General features: G+C 41.1%; 1 protein-coding gene across 1 annotated transcript in view; it reads left to right on the top strand.

The window, feature by feature from the left end:
* The window catches only part of LOC117523087 (A-kinase anchor protein 13-like), a 425,195-nt gene that overhangs the window by 357,733 nt on the left and 45,652 nt on the right, over nucleotides 1-21,810 (top strand). Inside the window, exons 22-25 of the mRNA XM_034184506.1 lie at nucleotides 11,298-11,430; nucleotides 16,650-16,796; nucleotides 19,267-19,523; nucleotides 20,015-20,140. Of these exons, the coding sequence (XP_034040397.1) occupies nucleotides 11,298-11,430; nucleotides 16,650-16,796; nucleotides 19,267-19,523; nucleotides 20,015-20,140 (663 nt within the window). The remainder of the gene's footprint in view (nucleotides 1-11,297; nucleotides 11,431-16,649; nucleotides 16,797-19,266; nucleotides 19,524-20,014; nucleotides 20,141-21,810) is intronic.

The raw sequence follows: 21,810 nt of genomic DNA, 5'->3' as shown, positions 1-21,810 counted from the left end.
TAGTCCAACTTTCAAGACTGTGCGCTGTGACGTACTTTCGAGTGTCCAAAAGAAACGAGCCGTAACCCCAAAACATGGAAGACAACAGAGTGCAGAAATGTTTGTCAGAGGTGCATCACAACTGTTCATTTATACACAGGAGTTTTCTAAAGAAAATCCTTACAATTTTTTTTAACCTCAAGATTAAATTCTGATTACTGTATATTTTGAAGTTAAAAAACATTTCTTACATTAGAAAACTTGTATTTCATATAGTTTGAAGGGAAAAAATTCTTTAGAAATCTTGATGTTCATCTGAAAAATAAAAACATTTCTTGATTAACGTGATAATGAACCTTGGACATTTATTTTTAGACAGAATAGTATGAAAATAATGTGTACATTTTTAACTCTGGTATATCTCTTTCAGCTAGGAAAAAAGAGACCATAAATTCCTTGTATTTGTTATGAACACAAGAGATGCTGCAACGATGACTGCAGTGCGTCTGCTAGTAATGTATATTTTCTGCAGTCACATCTCATTTACTCTTGATGGTTATTTGTCAGCACATGTAATCATCTGACATAAACCTCACAATTAAATCATTTTTATCCCCCCGCCATGAAATGGGGCTATACAGTGATCTGCATGTCCATCCATCTGTCCGTTTTCACTTGTTAGCGAGATATCTCAAGAACCAATTGATCAGTTTCATTCATATTTAGCATAGGGGTGTACATGAATGATCCTCCAACACCAATCCATAACAGTGTCCTTGGGGTCAATTTCAAGGTCACAGTGAGATATTCAAGATATTGTTATTGCCACTGTTGGTAGTGCGGTAGCTCAAGAACGAGTTGACCAGTTTTATTTATATTTAACATGAGTGTATTTGGTTGATCTTCAACACCAGTGGATTCTGGATTTGTGGGGGCAGGTGGATATGTCCTCTCCTGATTACTTTAGTCATTTCAACATTTAATTATGTCTTCATTGACTATGTGATTGCTTTTAATGTCATAATCATGACAGTAATTACTAAAATCTGAATCTGGCTATTGTAGTGATTGTGAATGCTTTGAAATTCTGCACAATAGGGGCGGGGCTTCTTCTATCTGTGCAAGTGGGTATATTGACTGAACTTTGATTTCATGGACATGTTTAATGTTAAAATCTAAAAGGAAACATCTTTTTCAAATAATAAAATAGTTGTTCTTTAAAAAGCCTGTCTTTTATTTAGAAGAGTAGCAGCAGTTGTGAGTTTTCAGAGATGACAGGTGAGCTGGACCCTCAGGACATTTAACCAAATGAAGGTCTCCTCTGCATCTTTGACCTCTTGGTGGAGTTTTTGGAGACATTTTCCTCACATTTTGAAGATGAAGAGATGTTCTTTTCTTCCTTCTGGACTTCAGGTTTTAGTTTTCAGCTCCATCATTGGAAGTTTTTAAGTACAGGGTTTGTATTTGCAGGATTCTTGGCACAGCAAATGTTGAAATGTTACTGATGTGGAACAAGTGAAGAACATGTTTCTTAAAATATGAAGAAACACAAAACAATACTTTACCTTTTTTAAGGTCTGTGTACTAGATAGTTAAAAAAAGTAAAGTTAAAGTTGACACTGTTCTTGTAGCCAGAGCAGTAACAATAAAAAAAAAAACGTTGTGTAGATTAGGGCTGCAGCTATCGACTATTTTAGTAATCAAGTATTCTATCGATTATTCTTGTGATTAATCGAGTAATTGGATAAAAAGTACTTTTGCATTTTTAAACAACATCAACAGTCCAGGGATCTTCAATGGCACAATGTCGTTGCGCCATCCCACAGATTGTCAAATTTAGTGTATCCATTTCTGTTTTCCTGGGTAATTACAGTAGTGTTCAGAATAATAGTAGTGCTATGTGATTAAAAAGATTAATCCAGGTTTTGAGTATATTTCTTATTGTTACATGGGAAACAAGGTACCAGTAGATTCAGTAGATTCTCACAAATCCAACAAGACCAAGTATTCATGATATGCACACTCTTAAGGCTATGAAATTGGGCTATTAGTAAAATAACTAGAAAAGGGGGTGTTCACAATAATAGTAACATCTGCTGTTGATGCTACAAACTCAAAACTATTATGTTCAAACCACTTTTTTAGCAATCCTGTGAATCACTAAACTAGTATTTAGTTGTATAACCACAGTTTTTCATGATTTCTTCACATCTGCGAGACATTAATTTTGTTGGTTTGGAACCAAGATTTTGCTTGTTGTGTGTTTGGGGTCACTGTGAACTGTGGCTTGAATTCAGAGTTTGGGGGTCATCTTACAAACTGTCTGCGGCCCTTGGACCCAAAAAGAACAATTTTACTCTCATCAGTCCACAAAATATTCCTCCATTTCTCTTTAGGCCAGTTGATGTGTTCTTTGGCAAATTGTAACCTCTTCTGCACGTCTTTTATTTAACAGAGGGACTTTGCGGGGGATTCTTGCAAATAAATTAGCTTCACACAGGCGTCTTCTGTCACAGCACTTACAGGTAACTCCAGACTGTCTTTGATCATCCTGGAGCTGATCAATGGTGAGCCTTTGCCATTCTGTTATTCTTCTATCCATTTTGATGGTTTTCCATTTTCTTCCACGCGTCTCTGGTTTTTTTTGTCCATTTTAAAGCATTGGAGATCATTGTAATGAACAGCCTATAATTTTTTGCACCTGCGTATAAGTTTTCCCTCTCCAGTCAACTTTTTAATCAAACTACGCTGTTCTTCTGAACAATGTCTTGAACGTCCCATTTTCCTCAGGCTTTCAAAGAAAAGCATGTTCAACAGGTGCTGGCTTCATCCTTATATAAGGGACCCTGATTCACACTGTAAAAAAAGACACCATAAATAAATATAATATTTACTATAAACACAAGAGGAGATGAAGCAATAATGACTGCAGTGTTTGTTAATTGAGATTTCTCAATGTGACATAAAACCTCATGATTACATTTTTTTTTAATTCAGTCATTCAACATTTAATTACAATCCTCATTGACTAAAATATGAATTGACTATTCTAGTGATTGTGAAATTCTTTTAAATTATGCACAGTAGGGGCGGGGCTTCTTCTATGTGCGCAAATGTCTTTTTGACTAAACTTCAACTTCAGGAACATGTTTAATGATTCATTAATTTAATCTTAAAATATAAAAGGAAACAGCTTTTTCAAATAATAAAATAGTTGCTCTTTAAAGAGCCTTTGTTTTATTAGAAGTGTAGCTGCAGGTGTGGTTTTCAGAGATGACAGGTGAGCTGGTCCCTCAGGACATTTAACCAGATGACAAGGGAGCGATCAGAGCACCACAGCAGCATGTCTGAGTCTGACTATCTGACTGACTATCTGAGTCCGAGTCTCTACACCCAAAACGATCAAAGGGAATAATGTGATTATTAACCATCAGCTGACAAAGTGAAACCTCTTAAATCATTCTAAAGTCACCTTTAAGCAGAAATGAGGCGATAACCAGTGAATCGCTGATGGCGCTCCGAGGTGACGTATGTGCATAAGCACATCAGACTGAGATATGCTGCTGCTATCACACTCTGATTCCCCCCCATCTATTATTTTAAAGTAATGCTGAATTTAGGCGGCGGGGCCATTCGGGCTGCGACACCAGTTCCAGATGAGCTGTTGAAGATGATGAGATGAGACTACTGTGTGGGGTTGATGTGTAGATGTTCCACCTCTGTCACATTCCTTCTCTATCTGTTCTTGTCGTGGTCCTTCTTACTCATCTGTTATTTTTTTTTTCTTTTGTTGTTTTTTTGGTGACATTACTTTCCGTTTGCAAATATAATAAAAATAAAAAAAAAATAGCCCCTGTGAAGCCTGCTTTGAAAGCATGCCAGCTGACAGTAAAACCAAAGAAAAAGTTCAAGAACTAAACAATGGCACACAACAAAAAAGTTTCCAGAAATTAGAAGCTGCTGGAGTCAAATGTGGAAAAATAGACATCTGGAAATTCCTGTTACAGAGATTGATGCCGTTGAATATATCATCTTTGTTTCCAGTGACTAAGCTATGTTCTGCTAACATAACATGAATGAATGATTTAAAACACATTTTCACTTCCTGTCTTTTTATCAAGTAAACATAAACAATATAAGCAAACCTGTTCTGACATGTTTGTTTGTTCTCGACGCGATTAAAGTTCACACTTGTAGAAATGTCTGTGAGAATAATGTGCATAATGAAAACAGATCAATTATGATTTTCTTAACGTTTGTATTTAAAAACTTATCCATCTGTTTTTTAGTTTTATAGTTTGAGCTATCGTTAGAGTTGCATATGGATGTGCGCGGAGCCTTCTGTCTGCACTCTGTATTTTTTGTCCGTCTTTGTGCAGTGCCACAGAAAAGCTTGTTATGGCGTCTCAGATCAGTGACAAAACCCCACTTGTGTAAAAAATGCATTCACGCGTAGATATTAACTGCACGTGCAAATAATCACTCCACGCGCACAAATTATCCCAGCGCTCCCCCTGCACGCTCGAATAATATAATTTACTAAGCAAACATTACATCCACAAATGTTTTTTTTTTCCAAGACAAAACCAAACATTACTCACAGGGGAAATGAGTTTAAACTTAATAATAAATCTCTATTATTGATTGAATCCAATAATATTTTAAAAGTAGTTTCTTTTATTGACAACTTTGATTTGTAAATGTTTGTTGTCCTATATTTTCTTTTTTATTATTTGTAAATAATATTCATTAAGTCCCTTATGTTCTAGTATTTGTATTTTCATGTTTACAGCTATTTCAGTATTTTGTACAGGACCTGTTTTGTTTGGATTTGATTCATAAATAAATATATATATATTTTTTTTAAGGAGGTGCCGTTGTCTCCTTCAGGGAGGTGGTGGCATCATGGTTTCCATGTGATTTAAGAGGTTTTAATTTGTCATCTGATGATTAATACTCACATTATTCCCTTTGATTGGTTTGGGTGTACAGAGTTAGTCTGCAGACGCACCGGTGTCAGGAGGTGATTTTTTATGACTTTCTGTATTTTGTTATGAAATAAAGCTGAATTTATGTGGAAATGATTGTTGTACAGAAGCTTCAGACATCTGTCGCTGAGATAAATGGTGACTAGAGTGAAGTTTTAAGAAAAACGAGGTGATAATTGCTTAACGCCGTTGTCTCCATCTGACTTCCGCGTCAGAGTAGAGGGCTGTCAATTAAACCTCGCTCTCCAGAGACAGCCAATCACAGTAGAGCCACTGCCGGCCTGGTTCCCTCCCCCATAGTGCCATAAGTTTCAAGCGAGCAAGCAGGAATTCTCTGCGCGTGAGCAGAAATCAACTTTGCGCGAGCAGAAATGAAGTGTTGAGAGGGTGGGGGGAGCACTGGTCCTCGCCCGCAGCACCTTTGCGCGCGCGCACAGAGATAATTTGCATGGGCGCAGTTAATATCTACGCGTGAATGCATTTTTTACGCGAGTGGGGTTTTGTCAGTGATCTGACGCCATACTTGGAGGGGGGTAGCAGTTTGAGTGAGACGTGCCCCTTGGCAAAAAGATGCGCTGAAGACATTATTGTAAAGAATTGTCAGCCCACTTGCCATGAAGTCTTTACCATCCCCAAAGACCTCGTCTGTCCACTCTGCTGTCTGCAGTAGAAATGTTATTAAGGCCTCTTCAGGAGCCTTTAATGTTGCGCAGTGCCCTCTAGTAGACACAGGAGTTAACATCTGTGCTGGTGTTGTAAAGGACGTATGGAAGTCTGCGGACAGTGATGTTGCACTGTTTGAAAGGCGTATAAATGAGCCTTTCGTAAATGGCTTTATTTTTCTGTTTCTGTTGTTTTGACGTTTAAAATTTTGTCATGTTTGTCAAACACTTTATGCCGTTGTCAGACTCTGTTATGACGTTGGTAAACAAGTCTCATTCTATTCCACTGAAGTGATGGTGAAGAGGATGTACTTTATTGCACAAGCTCTGCTGCAACTCCAGAAAAGGCCTAAAAAGGAGGAAAGCAGTGAGCCAGTTTCAGCGGCCGTAGTCCGCCTCAGCTTCAGTCTGACAACACGGCTCTTGTTGTGCTGACTGGGTCTGGTTTGGATTGTCGGACCTTCAGACAGTTTTGACTAGCAGATGTTTGGCTGGTGTCCATTCAGAGGGCAAAAACAGAGGTCTTTTGTCTGCCATCAGCTGCACTCAGAAACAAACAGTTACAGACTGACATCCTGAGGAGATCCTGCTTTCTGAGACCTTTAGTCTTTAATTCATTAGTAATTTAATCCCAATACCTGTATTTTCAGCTTGCAGGTGTTTTTGTTTTATCTCTCAAAACCCCAGTGGATCCTGTTTCTAAATCTGCTGGGTCCTGTTGCTGAATCTGATGGTTCCTGCTGGATCCTGTTGCTGAATCTGATGGTTCCTGCTGGATCCGGTTTCTGAATCTGGTGGTTCCTCCTGCCTTTATTTTCGATTCACCACTTTTTTTTCTCCTTGTGTGGATATGATTGGTTCGTGCTGCAAATTCAGTTTTTGGTCAAACATTAAGATTTAGAAGGTAAAAAGAAGAATTTATGTGCTGAAGGTCATAAGGTCAGATTTGGGAGCAGGTTTTTATTTTAGGATTCTGAATGATGGCTGTTGTTCCAAAACGCTGCATTGGGAATGTTTACATAAGTGGAATTTTCCCATGCTGCAGTGCACATGGGTGCGTACCTCTCTGTTCCTCCTCCTCCTCCTTCTTCCTAGTCCAGCAGTGTTACCTCTGGATTGCATCACGTGCTCTGCAGCAGTCTGGCTTTCATTAGCGTGCTGGTGGAGTTTCCTGGCTACGAATCCAGGATTTGTAGCCGCCACCTTTGCACACACCCTCAGCGCCCTGCCACTCCTCACTGAGCGCCGTCTCGCTTTGTTTTCCAGACTGTAATGCTTCCGTCACAAAGGCTGCAGGGAAACGCTGCCTGTGTGTGCCAAGGTGAAGATGAAGGTAAAATTTGCCTCTCAGAGTTGCTCAGTTGTGGATTGTGTTTTCCCTTAAACTTACCATGTTGAACTTCTGCTGTTTTTTCTTCCTCCTGCTAGTTTCCCAAACAGCAGATATCAGTCCCAGATTCAGCTTCTACTCCTGCAGTCACGATGAGGAACAAATGTGAGTTTCAAACTGAGGACATCGCCGGTTGCATATTCATGCTGATGCTCCACCAGGTTGCTTTGGCTTGTGGTGATGACCATTTCCTGTTCAGGTTCCCTTTATTTCCAGGCATTTGTTTGTTTCGAAGTTAATTACCTTTTTTTCCGGAGTATAGTTTTTTTTTTTTTTTTTTTTTTTTACTAGTTTGAGACATCTTGCAACTTAAAGTTCAGTGCGACCTGCATACCAAAAAAAATGATTCATGATCATGAATTTTACTTACAGTGGAAACAAGAAACATGGAGCTAAATTACTTTCAGTATGCTTTTAAACATCTGGGTCTCACTTTGTTATTCGTTATATGAGCAATCGTGATTGCGTTGCTACTTTGCTTTTCCTCATGCCTTCCGCAATCACCGGACTCCAGAGATAAAATACATTTGCCGTTCATGCTCATTGCAAGAAAATATGAATAAATGTCTTTACCAAATAGCAAAGCACCCTGTCTCCTGACTCTAACTACTGAGTAAATGGACATCTGTTACTGCGTGCTGCTGTCAGAATGCAAACAATAACTGCTACACGCAACGGTGAGCTGGTTTGAACGGAAATCATCTTTTTGTTCCCTGCTGGCTGAGGACCTGAAAGAGAATTATGTTGTGGTGATTTCCATCTGTCCATCTGTCCTAAAAAAGCTTTCTAAAATAAACTCTGCTCACACTTTTAGGTGGATTTTCATGAAACTTTAGCAGTACGCATATTTTAATATCATTAAATGGACTGCATACAAGGACTGCATTTACACTCAACAAAAATATAAACGCAACACTTTTGGTTTTGCTCCCATTTTGGATGAGATGAACTCAAAGATCAACTTTTTCCACATACACAATATCACCATTTCCCTCAAATATTGTTCCCAAACCAGTCTAAATCTGTGATAGTGAGCACTTCTCCTTTGCTGAGATAATCCATCCCACCTCACAGGTGTGCCATATCAAGATGCTGATTAGACACCATGATTAGTGCACAGGTGTGCCTTAGCCTGCCCACAATAAAAGGCCACTCTGAAAGGTGCAGTTTTATCACACAGCACAATGCCACAGATGTCGCAAGATTTGAGGGAGCGTGCAATTGGCATGCTGACAGCAGGAATGTCAACCAGAGCTGTTGCTCGTGTATTGAATGTTCATTTCTCTACCATAAGCCGTCTCCAAAGGCGTTTCAGAGAATTTGGCAGTACATCCAACCAGCCTCACAACCGCAGACCACGTGTAACCACACCAGCCCAGGACCTCCACATCCAGCATGTTCACCTCCAAGATCGTCTGAGACCAGCCACTCGGGACAGCTGTTGAAACAATCGGTTTGCATAACCAAAGAATTTCTGCACAAACTGTCAGAAACCGTCTCAGGGAAGCTCATCTGCATGCTCATCGTCCTCATCAGGGTCTCGACCTGACTCCAGTTCGTCGTCATAACCGACTTAAGTGGGCAAATGCTCACATTCGCTGGCGTTTGGCACGTTGGAGAGGTGTTCTCTTCACGGATGAATCCCGGTTCACACTGTCCAGGCAGATGGCAGACAGCGTGTGTGGCGTCGTGTGGGTGAGCGGTTTTCTGATGTCAGTGTTGTGGATCGAGTGGCCCATGGTGGCGGTGGGGTTATGGTATGGGCAGGCGTCTGTTATGGACGAAGAACACAGGTGCATTTTATTGATGGCATTTTGAATGCACAGGATACCATGAGGAGATCCTGAGGCCCATTGTTGTGCCATTACATCCAAGAACATCACCTCATGTTGCAGCAGGGATAATGCACCGGCCCCATGTTGCAAGGATCTGTACACAATTCTTGAAAGCTGGAAAATGTCCCAGTTCTTGCATGGCCGGCATACTCACCGGACATGTCACCCATTGAGCATGTTTGGGATGCTCTGGACTGGCGTATACGACAGCGTGTACCATTTCCTGCCAATATCCAGCAACTTCGCACAGCCATTGAAGAGGAGTGGACCAACATTCCACAGGCCACAATTGACAACCTGATCAACTCTATGCGAAGGAGATGTGTTGCACTGCATGAGGCAAATAGTGGTCACACCAGGTACTGACTGGTATTCCCCCACCCCACCCCCCCACCCCCAAATAAAACAAAACTGCACCTTTCAGAGTGGCCTTTTATTGTGGACAGTCTAAGGCAACCTGTGCACTAATCATGTGTCTAATCAGCATCTTGGTATGGTATGGTGAGGTGGGATGGATTATCTCAGCAAAGGAGAAGTGCTCACTATCACAGATTTAGACTGGTTTGGGAACAATATTTGAGGGAAATGGTGATATTGTGTATGTGGAAAAGTTTTAGATCTTTGAGTTCATCTCATACAAAATGGGAGCAAAACCAAAGTGTTGCGTTTATATTTTTGTTGAGTGTATATAGTGCTTTCCATCTGCATCAGACACTCAAAGCACTTTACAATGATGAATCACTTTCAGCCATTCACATAAACACACCTCACACACCATGCAAGTGCTGCCATGCAAGGTGCTCACTACACACCGGGAGCAAACTCTGGGATTAAGAACCTTGCCCAAGGGCCCTTAGTGATTTTCTAGTCTGGCTGGGGTTTGAACCGAGGATCCTCTGGTCTCAAGCCAACGCTTAACTTACTGGACACTCATCCACCCACCTATCATTCTAGTTTTACCAGAGTTATGGCCCTTGATTAACAAAGCTAGACTCCCTCAGTTTCATGCTTGGGTGCCTGCATTCTGAAATTAACTTCTCTAACATTTTTAAGAGGAATTTTAGGAAACTTGGTACAGTTCCTTGAAATTATGTCAGAATGTAGAAGGCACTTGTACCAAAGCAGCATTTGCCAACGGGGGATATTCTGCTCTCAAAGCACTGTTGTTATAGTTGGACCACCATCAGCTACTTCAGGAAATGTTCCACAGACAAAAGAATCCACAAACACAAGTCTGTGTTAATGGGCTCAAACATTTGTGTGATAATTCATTGTTAATTATTAAATGACAAAGCGGACAATTACCAAACAGCTGGCTTCACGCTCTCTATGAAGACTCAAATAAAATCTCATCTGTCGTCTGATTACAAAAAGATGCTGTTCAAAAAACTTAGGCTAATATATTAGTTGAGCTACTTTCTTTTTTATCTTCTTCTTAAGATAGAGTAGGAGGAAGAAGAATAAAGAAAAAAAAATGCTCTTTGTTCATAAGAAATAATGTGTTTTTAACTGGAATACCACACTTTTGAACAAGTTTTTTTTTTTTTTGAAAAAGAAGAAGAAACTGAAATTAGACTTATTTGAAACTACAAAGGCAGTTCTTTTAAGAACAAGAAAATTAAAAGTGACTTTATATTTGTATATTTTATAACCATGGCAAGCTAATGAGAAAATAATTATTCATTCATTCATCTATTTTGGTATCTGCTTCCTCCAATCAAGTGTTGTGGGAGAGCTGAAGCCTATCCCAGCAGTTATAGGGCAAGTGGTGAGGTCCGCCCTGGACAGGATGCCAGTCTATTGCAGGGCCACATATAGAAAAACACAAGTATTCACACTTGCACACACAACTATGACCAATTTAAAATGACCAATCCACTTAACCTGCATGTCTTTGAAAGTGGGAGGAAGCCGTAGTACCCGGAAGAAACCCACACAGACACCGGGAAAACAGGCAAGCTCTACACAGAAAAGACCAGGTGGGAAGAAATCCCTTCTTACTGTGAGGCAGCACTGTTAACCATTAAGAGTGGTGCCAATAATAATCATATCTCAAGGAAAAAGCTCAGTCAGTTTAAAGGATGTCCTCAGGGATCATTATTGGATCCCCTTATATTCTTAATAACACATAAATTTTTCTCAGTTGTCTGCTGTTAGCTGTCATCTGACTGTCTGTCTGTGTGCTGGTACAGCAGCTGGGACTCGGGAGCGGCCTTGGTCAGCCATCTTGTATCCTGAGGACAGTTCTTCTTTGGTGATACGTCATCGAGGAGACACACTAGTATCATGACTTTCCCTTCAAACAACCTCTCCAAGAGTCTGTCGATAAGTAACATTGCTGGGTGAGCAACATCAACAATATTTACACACTAACCTCAAATAAACTGATAAATACTTTAAATCATTCTGAATCCTGGTGTTGAAAGTTCTGTGAAGTACTTAGTCTGATGTACTCTCCATTCAGTCCCGTGTTGACGACATGAACATTAAAGGCCTGCGGTACCTTTCCCAGTCCACAGACTCCCTTAACAGAACCAACCACATCACAGAGTCCATGGAATCCCTCACTGATGAAGGTGAAAACACACACATCCCCACCCACACACCCAACATTCAGATGTTTTATTGTTGTGGCACAACATGTTCCTGTGGACAAATACCAAGATCTAAGTACTACCCGTGATGAGTAGGAAGAATGAATTCCGGAGTGCATATCTCTACAAATTAAAGATCACGTAAGATGTCACTCTAAACACTTTATTTTATTCACAGCTTCTGCAAAAAACAAACAGTGTCATTGCACATATTCCTCGACAAAGACATTCTCTTTAAACACAGTCCTTTTCACAGCAGCAGGAATAAAAGGCCAAGAAATAAAAATTAAATAAAAATAAAATTGAAAATTTAAAGGACATAAAATCCATTAAATGTAAGTGCAGCATGAAGGTGCAAAGGTCCAGCTGAAGCAGAGCTTTCACAGCCCTGGAGAAGAAGCTGTTTTTAACTCTTTGTCCATGCCTTCATGACTCTTGTCTGTCAGAGGGGAGGGTGCCAAAAAGACATTGTCTGGTGTGTAAGACCTGATCTTTTTGGCTCTGTTTCACAACCGGGCAGAGTGGATATGTTCCACGGCTGGAAGAGGTGCACCGAGAATCTTTTGTGCAGTCTTTGTGATCCGCTGAAGATCTTTCCTCCCCTCTGAGGTGCAGCTGGAGAAACACAACCATGCATCCATAGCTCAGTACACTTTCTATGGTACACTGGTAGAAGTTGGCGAGATGTTTCTGTGGGAGCCCAGATTTCCTGACAGTCTGCAGGAAGACGTGTCTCTCCTGGGCCTTTACCAGCTCCTTGGTGTCGATTTGCGGTGCATCTGAAAAGTATTCACGCACTTCACTTTTTCCACATTTTATGTTACAGCCTTATTCCAAAATGGCTGAAATTAATTTTTTTCCCCTCAAAATTCTACACACAATACCACATAATGACAATGTGAGAAAAAGTTTTTTTTTCCAATTTATTAAAATAAAAAGTAAAAAATCACGTGTACATAAGTTTTCACAGCCTTTGCCATGAAGCTCAAAATTGAGCTCAGGTGCATCCTGTTTCCACTGATCGACCTTGAGATGTTTGTACAACTTAATTGGAGTCCACTTGTGGTAAATTCACTTGATTGGGCATGATATGGAAAGGCACACACCTGTCTACATATAAGGCCCCACAGTTAGTGCATGTCTGGGCACAACCCAAGCACAAAGTCAAAGAAATTGTCTATAGACCCCAGAGACAGGATTGCCTCGAGGCACAAATCTGGGGAAGGGCACAGAAATATTTCTGCTGCTTGTCCCAATGAGCACAGTCACCTCCATCATCCATAAATGGAAGCTGTTCAGCTCCACCAGCTGGATGCCCATCACGAGACAGATTGGAATCTTTGGCCTGAAGGCCAGGTGTCATGCTAGGAGGAAACCGGGTTACTAGCCCTACAGTGAGCCATGGTGGTGGCAGCGTCATGCTGTGGGGATGTTTTTCAGCATCAGGAACTGGGAGACTAGTCAGGATTGAGGAAAAGATGAATGCAGCAATGTACAGAGACATCCTGGATGAAAACCTGCTCAGAATCAAAATCGAAATTGCCAAGTTCTTACATACAAGGAATTGATCTGGTGTTGTTGGTGCATAAACAACAATAAAAAAGAAAAGGAAAAAACACTTCTGTAAAAAGTAAGAGTCCAATAGGCAAAAACTATGTTCACTGCAAAATAAATAAATAAAACGTAGTGGCATATGATTGGTGTACAGAAGTGCAGTACCTTTCAGTGCAGGGATGACCAATCTGTACATTGTGTAATTTGGGGGTGGGGGGCAGGGTAAATGGGGGTCTCTGGCATTATTTATTAATATAGCTGAGGATGGAAAGAAGCTGTTTTTATGTCTTGAGGTTTTTGTCCTGATGGACATCAGCCACAATCTTCCTTGCTCACCTCAGGGCCCTGGAGGTGTACAGGTGCTGTAAGGATGGTAGAGTATAGTTGATCACCTTCTCTGCTGCGTGGATGATACGCTGCAGTGTGCTCCTGTCCTTAGCAGTGGCGGCAGCGTACCAGATGGTGATGGAAGAGGAGATGATGGATTCAATGATAGCAGTGTAGAAGTTCACCATCATTGTTATTGGCAGATTGAACTTCCTCAACTTCCACAGAAAGTACATCCTCTGTTGTGCTCTCTTGATGAGAGAGCTGACGTTCAGCTCCCACTTGAGGTCCTGGGTGGTGGTGATCGCCAGGTAACAGAAAGACTCCACAATGATGACTGGGGAGTCACACAGGGTGATGGGGTTAAGATAAGATAAGAAAGCCTTTATTCATCCCTCAATGGGGAAATTTCAGTGTCCACATCGCAGCATAGAACAGTAGGAGTAAACAGAAGGGCATACAATAAAACAAACAAGCATCTCTTAAAAACAAGAACTAAAAAAGCACTGAGTAAAGCGGGTAAAGCTAAGGCTACCATTGTTCAGTTCAATGCTGCACTGCCGGGATGATATACACTGTCAGGATGTGAGAGTGATCAGATAAAATGACTTCACCGTGAAATGTACAATAAGTTACTCTGATATTTACAATATGGACAGGTTAAAATATAAGTAATATATATATGTAATATGTAATGTAATATGTAAAGTGACTTGAGTGCACCATAAGTTAAATTATTGCACCTAATAAATACAGCAGGTAATGACATGATTAATGACCTGGTTGCTATGGTTACCACAGTACTAGCATTGTTCATTGTACAGTCTGACAGCAGCCAGGAGAAACGAGCTGCAGAACCTCTCCCTCACACAGCGAGGGTGGATGAGTCTGTCACTGAAACTGCTCTCCAGAGCAGACAGAACATCCAGCAGGGGGTGACACTCGTGGTCCAGCATAGATGTAAGTTTAGCCAGGACCCTCCTGTCCCCCACCTCCTGCACAGAGTCCAGGGGACAGCCCAGGACAGACAGGATTTCCTGATGATCTTATCCAGCCTTTTCCTGTCCCTCTCTGTGATGCTGCTACTCCAGCAGACCACACCGTACAGGATGGCTGAAGCCACCACAGAGTCATAGAAGGTCCTCAGGAGTGGCCCCCTCACTCCAAAAGACCTCAGCCTCCTCAGGAGGTAGAGGTGGCTCTGACCCTTCCTGTAAAGTGCGTCCGTGTTGTGAGTCCAGTCCAGTTTGTTGTTCAGATGAACACCCAGGTACTTATAAGAGTCCACTCTCTCAATGTCCCTTCCCTGGATGTTCACTGGGGGGAGTGTAGTGGGGCGGCGTCTGAAGTCCACCACCATCTCCTTGGTCTTCCCCACGTTGATGAGGAGGTGGTTCCTCTGACACCAGTCCACAAGGTCCTGCGTTAGTCCTCTGTACTCCGCATCATCGTCATCCATAATGAGTCCAATGAGGGCGGCGTCATCGGAGAACTTCTGCAGGACACAGCTGTCCGTGTTTTGTCTGAAGTCTGCAGTGTAAAGAGTGAAGAGGAAGGGCGCGAGGACTGTCCCCTGGGGGACCCCCACACTGCAGGTCAGGAGGTCAGACACGCAGTTCTTGGTCCTCACAAATTGGGGCCGGTTTGTGAGGTAGTCCAGGACCCACTCAGCCAGATCCTTGTCCGCTCCTGCAATCACCAGCTTGTCCCTCAGGAGCCTCGGCTGGATGGTGTTGAAAGCGCTGGAGAAGTCAAAGAAAAGAATCCTCACAGCGCTGCCGGCCTCTCCAGGTGGGACATTGAGCGGTGCAGCAGGGAGATGATGGTGTCCTCCACTCCGATGCCAGGCCGGTAAGCAAACTGCTGTAGGTCCATAGCAGAGCTCACTGTGGAGCGGAGGTGACACAGGACGAGGCGCTCTAGAGTTGGCCAGGACTGGGTTCTTTGTGAACTCAACAACCATTCCACTGTCTTGAGGGCGTTGAGATTGTCCTGTTTGCACCAGGACACCAGGTGGTCGATCTCCCATATGTAGGCAAACTCACCCCCTCCAGAGCGCTCTTGACCTCAGACTGGGATGATGGTTCATCTTTCAGCAGGACAATGACCCTAATCACACTGCCAAGATCTCAAAGGAGTGGCTGACAACTCTGTGAATGTCCTTAAAGTGTAGGTGACACCAAAAAAATGTGCACAAATAATCACAAAAATTATGAAATGTTGATATTTTAACAAATCCTGAACACTAAAAGTCTTACCTGGAGGTTCCTGGTTTTAATCTGATTACACATCTCTGAAGAGATCTAAAAAAAAATGGCTGTGCACTGACACTGTCTATCGAACCTGATGGAGTTTGAGAGATACTGCAAAGAGTAATGGTCAAAACTACCCAAAAACAGGTGCCTTGAGGCTGTAACTGCTGCCAAAGGTGCATCAACAGAGTATTGAGGAAAGGGTGTGAATGTTTTTTTTTTTTTTTGTTTGTTTTTTATTTTAAATAAATTTGCAAAAATTAAAAAAAAAAAAAAACTTTTTTCATGTTGTCATTATGGTGTTTTGTGATTAGAATTTTGAGGGGAAAAATAATTTACACCATTTTGGAATAAGGCTGTAACATAACAAAATGTGGAAAAAGTGAAGCGCTGTGAATACTTTCTGGATGCACCATGCATTTTTTTGGCCCTCATAATTGCTCTTCTCAGATCCTGTCTGGATCTCCTGTAGGTCTCCCTGTCACCTGATCGCAGAGCTGTGTTTCTGGCCTTCAACAGAGTGTTGAACCAGGGCTTTTGGTTTTGAGGCACCCTGATGTGTTTGGTTTTGGTGTTCTCAACACAAAACCTGTTGTAGTGCAGTACTGTGGAGGTGTATTGCTCTGTGTCTACTTTATCAAAGCGCTCCCACCTTGTGTCCTCAAAACAGTAATGCTGGACTGCCTCAGTCTTCTCAGACCAAACATGAACTATCCTGACCTGGCTCTTTGTTCTGCTGACAAAGGGTTGGTAAGTAGGTGTTTAAAAACAGAGCTAAATGTGCATTATCAGTTTTTGATATTTTGGTTACAAATGTCAGTTGTCAGTTTAAAGTTTCTTACAAAGTCATTCTGGGGATAATGTTATTATAATTATGATCAGAAAGAAATTATTATGAATGAGAGGTTATTAAAAACAAGCACCTGCCTGAGAGCTGTTACATGTACGAAAGTATTTGGAAGTGCTCTGGAATGCTGATGATGTAGAAAAAGCGCAATGAAATATTCTGCAGTGTTGTGACATACATGTAAAGCGTTTGTGAGTTTGACAGCTGAGGGTTTGGCACAGGCACAGAGATGATGGACGGACAGCTGATGGGGGAGTTTGAAGTCGAGGCCAAAGATCTGGAGGTGGATTCGTGGAGCTTGAGCGTGGACCAGCAGCAACTGCAGCAGCTGGACAAAGAGCTGGTGAAGAGACAGGATGTTATCTACGGTACAACACACTTAATATGATGTTCAGAATGATTGGAACGCCTGACTTTGAAGTGCACAGATTAAATGCGTACAGAAATAAATAGAAATTAAATGCATTCAGTGTCTCTTTGACATTTCGTTTAGTCATTAAGAAGCACGAACAGTATGGTACTGTACAGTAAATCTGTTTGGAGGAGAAAAACTGAGTGACTGCCCAAGAAGGAGGCGAGAGCAGGAAGTCACCAAGCTAGAGAGACAACCCTGAAGTAACTCCAGGCAATTATAGTTATTGGCTTCATGTTTGAGTGAAACAGAGAAGGATTTTCGTACATACACACACAAAACGGGGGATAGATTTGATTTGCTTTCATGTCTTAAAATCCCGAGATGTCACCCATCGGTCTATGTGCTTTACTCTACATAACTCCCAGTTAATCCATAAATGATTAAAGGGGTGGAGCTTAGGCAAGACTGGTGTGATCTTAGCATGACACATGACATGCCCACCTGTCTGTTACTGAGTTAATTAAGGCTAACAGGCTAGGTAACCTGGGTTTGGGTGTTGAACATGTGTTTTTGCAAACTGCATGAGTTGTTGTAATCCAGAATCCATTTATTCTCATAATGTCCAGGCTGAGACCTTTTAAAGCCATTCCCCGATTCCACAGGGCACCATTCTATTACAATCCCCCACGATCCAGGAAAAGTGCAAAAACTGGATGAAACATCTTACCTCGGCATGCCTCTTATCAGGCTGGCTTATAAAATGCAGACTTAGGCAACTGGCTGGCATATAAAGCGCATACCTGTCAACCACTTGAAAACTAAAGTAAAGCTGTGTCTGGCAGCGTTCTCAGCCAGAACCACAACAAATGCTGCTTTTGGTTAAATTTTTTACTCGATGGAGCACAAGCCAATCCATAATGATCTTGACATTTTCTTTGACTTCAATTTCTGTAACTGCAGATGGTATGAAGCCATCACATTTCATGTTTTGTGTGGTCAGCTTTATTTTATTTGTTAATATACGCCTATTCCTACGTTGAAGACCTGCAACATATTCCAAGGAAAAAAGTAATAAAAGGTCAGGACTAGGGATGTGTATCGAAAACTGGTTCCTGTTAACAATCAATAAGAAATGATTAGATCCACCAACATCAGTAATCTTTTTGCTTAATGATTCCCTTATTGGTTCTTAAGTTCACATTATGCCGGAGCTAACTGGTAGTTGGAGATCCGAACACACGCCATGAAAACACGTTTGTGTTTGTCTTGTGCACGCGCCGCTGAGGAAACGAGATTAGCTGCACAACCATTAGGTCCGAGTCCAATGATTTACCCAGACTGACAACAAATATCAGTAAATTTAAAGCAGAGTACTTTTGTGCATTTTTTTGTGGTTTCTTGAGGCATTTTGTGAATGCAAAAATGCACTCCGACCTCAAAACACGCTACTGTGATATAAATCAAAGGTGGTAGAAGGTGCATTACTGCCACCTTCTGCCTCAGTCCATTATAGCAGTACTGAATCCTCTCGAGTTCAGTGTCTTTCAAGTATTTAAAAAGCCAACACTTCCCCTTCCTGCTTTAATCTTTATTTAACCATGTTAGTCTCATTGAGATCAAGATTTCTTTAATAAGGGAGACCTGGACAATTATAAAGTTTCCAATTCACCTAACCTGCTGATCCTATGTCTAAAATGCTTCCAACAGAAACTTCTTTCGGGCCTATTCTTCCAAATTCTGAGAGAAGCTCTTGCCTTTCTCTGGAATATTTATTACAATACATGAGGACATCCCTAATCACCAAGACAATGTCCTCAATAAGGTCTTGCCGACTCCTGGATTAACCTGTCCCAGAGATTTAGGATCCAGTGACCATGTACAAATTTTATTTATTTTTATTTATATCCAGAGATCAAGGATCCAGTGACCAATTTCATAATTATTTACTTTGAGACTCAATAAAATGTTGACATAGAAAACCTGTAAAGCCTACTTTTTGTACACAGGAGGTATTGATAAGGGAATCAATAAAGAATCTGAATGATAAACGGAATTAATAATGGCATCAATATCAATAAAATCTTGTCACCCATCCCTAAGTAGGACTATCCCATTTAAATATGTTTGAACATGATTGAAGCGGTTAAGACTACGAACACCTAGAAGTGACCACATAATGATGCCACTTTGGGGAATCGGGGTGAAATTTTTGAAGAGCTCGGAAATTTCACCTCGATTTCACAACTGGTGCGGATAATTGCCGTAACTACTGCATATACCAAGTTTGTTCAAGATTGATAAAAGATGGATCAAGAAGTTACTATGGTGCTTCAAAACACACCCCGATTTGCTATTTGGGATGAAGTGGGAAGGAACGGTGCGCTGTGAAATAGGGGGATAAAGGCTTTTGTAGAACTATTTTCTCAGTGTGACTTCTCATGACTAATGGCACCAATGACTGAGTCTCACTTCATGTCCTGCAGAGCTCATGCAGACGGAGATGCATCATGTCCGTACTCTGCGCATCATGTCAGAAGTCTACAGCAAAGGCCTGCAGAAGGAGGTGCAGCTGGAACAGCAGACGGTGGACAAGCTGTTCCCTGCTCTGGATGAGCTCCTGGAGCTCCACACGCAGCATCTCCTCCGCCTCCTTGAGAGGAAGAGGGAAAGTCAGCATGAGGGGGGAAGCTTTGATGGAGGCTTTCTCATCAACAGGATCGGAGACATTCTAGCCAACCAGGTCAGAAATGAAGACAGCCACAGTTCCTAATGCAGGACAAACTTTTGTGATTCTTTTCAGGGATCCTTCACAAAGGACGTCTGCACACTGCAGATGTTAATTAATTTAAAAATGTCAGGTTGTCTCTACATTTTCAATTCTTTCTATTGCTGTAGACATTCAACTCTAAAACTCTACAACTCCACAATATTCAACTCTTTTTTTTTAATTCACTTTAAATTATTTATTCAATTTTATGTTGACTTGTTTTATGTAAGGCGCCTTGAGACGGCTTTTGCTGTGATTTGGCGCATTATAAGCTAATTAAATTAAATTAAAATAATAATAATAATAATAATAATAATAATTATAAAAAAAATCTTTACACAATACTTAACACAAACGCTGTCCGGCTCACTGTTGATGTTTTTAAGCTGAGTGACTCCTAACGCGGCTCCATAAGTTCCATTGTTGAAGTCTTCTGGTGTCATGACTGTCCAATCCTGCTCTAGTTTGCAGGATCAAATGCTGAAAGCATGAAGAGGGTCTATGGAAAGTTCTGCAGCCGCCATAATGAAGCCGTCAACTTCTACAAGGAGCTCCTCACCAAAGACAAACGCTTCAAGGCTTTCATTAAAGTAAGACCTTCTGCAAAGGTACCTGCTTCATTTCAAGTTATTTATGCAGCACCAAAGCACGCATTAAATATGAGTAAGGCTTAGAACAGATCCAGCCCATGAGCAAGCACACTGGTGACGGCGGTAAGGAAAAACTCCCTCAAGCAGACCTGACTCAGTGGGGTGACCATCTGCGTTCACTAAACTGATTCATTCCTAAATTATTCGTATGAGGAATTTACTTCCACATTCACCAGTTTTATTGTATTTAGAGTTTTCGTAGGTACTAACAAAATCTGTGAGTGGTTCAGATTGCGAGTAAGAATCATTAATGGTTAGTTTTCAGTAACTGAATGTATACAACCCCTGGCAAAAATTATGGAATCACCGGCCTCGGAGGATGTTCATTCAGTTGTTTAATTTTGTAGAAAAAAGCAGATCACAGACATGACGCAAAACTAAAGTCATTTCAAATGGCAACTTTCTGGCTTTAAGAAACACTATAAGAAATCAAGAAAAAAAAGATTGTGGCAGTCAGTAACGTTTACTTTCTTAGACCAAGCAGAGGAAAAAAATATGGAATCACTTTATTCTGAGTAAAAAATTATGGAATCACCCTGTAAATTTTCATCCCCAAAACTAACACCTGCATCATATCAGATCTGCTCGTTAGTCTGCATCTAAAAAGGAGTGAACACACCTTGGAGAGCTGTTGCACCAACTGGACTGACATGAATCATGGCTCCAACACGAGAGATGTCAATTGAAACAAAGGAGAGGATTATCAAACTCTTAAAAGAGAGTAAATCATCACGCAATGTTGCAAAAGATGTTGGTTGTTCACAGTCAGCTGTGTCTAAACTCTGGACCAAATACAAACAACATGGGAAGGTTGTTAAAGGCAAACATACTGGTAGACCAAGGAAGACAAAGCGTCAAGACAGAAAACTTAAAGCAATATGTCTCAAAAATCGAAAAATGTACAACAAAACAAATGAGGAACGAATGGGAGGAAACTGGAGTCAACGTCTGTGACCGAACTGTAAGAAACCGCCTAAAGGAAATGGGATTTACATACAGAAAAGCTAAACGAAAGGCATCATTAACACCTAAACAGAAAAAAACAAGGTTACAATGGGCTAAGGAAAAGCAATTGAGGACTGTGGATGACTGGATGAAAGTCATATTCAGTGATGAATCTCGAATCTGCATTGGGCAAGGTGATGATGCTGGAACTTTTGTTTGGTGCCTTTCCAATGAGATTTATAAAGATGACTGCCTGAAGAGAACATGTAAATTTCCACAGTCATTGATGATATGGGGCTGCATGTCGGGTAAAGGCACTGGGGAGATGGCTGTCATTACATCATCAGTAAATGCACAAGTTTATGTTGATATTTTGGACAATTGAAAGGATGTTTGGGGATGATGAAATCATTTTTCAAGATGATAATGCATCTTGCCATAGAGCAAAAACTGCAAAAACATTCCTTGCAAAAAGACACATAGGGTCAATGTCATGGCATAGGGTCAGTGTCAATGAGCAGATCTGATTTGATGCAGGTGTTAATTTGGGGGATGAAAATTTACAGGGTGATTCCATAATTTTTTTTTTAGGTGCTGATCCTCTTCAGCAGCAATTGACAGTGTGTGTGTAAAGGCAGCGTGTACATGCAAATCTTTACTTTTTT

Source organism: Thalassophryne amazonica, chromosome 2 (genome assembly GCF_902500255.1).
Source record: "Thalassophryne amazonica chromosome 2, fThaAma1.1, whole genome shotgun sequence".
NCBI classification, from domain to species: domain Eukaryota; kingdom Metazoa; phylum Chordata; class Actinopteri; order Batrachoidiformes; family Batrachoididae; genus Thalassophryne; species Thalassophryne amazonica.
The sequence above is the reverse complement of the archived record's forward strand: the minus strand, read 5'-3'. Positions and strand labels throughout refer to the sequence as shown.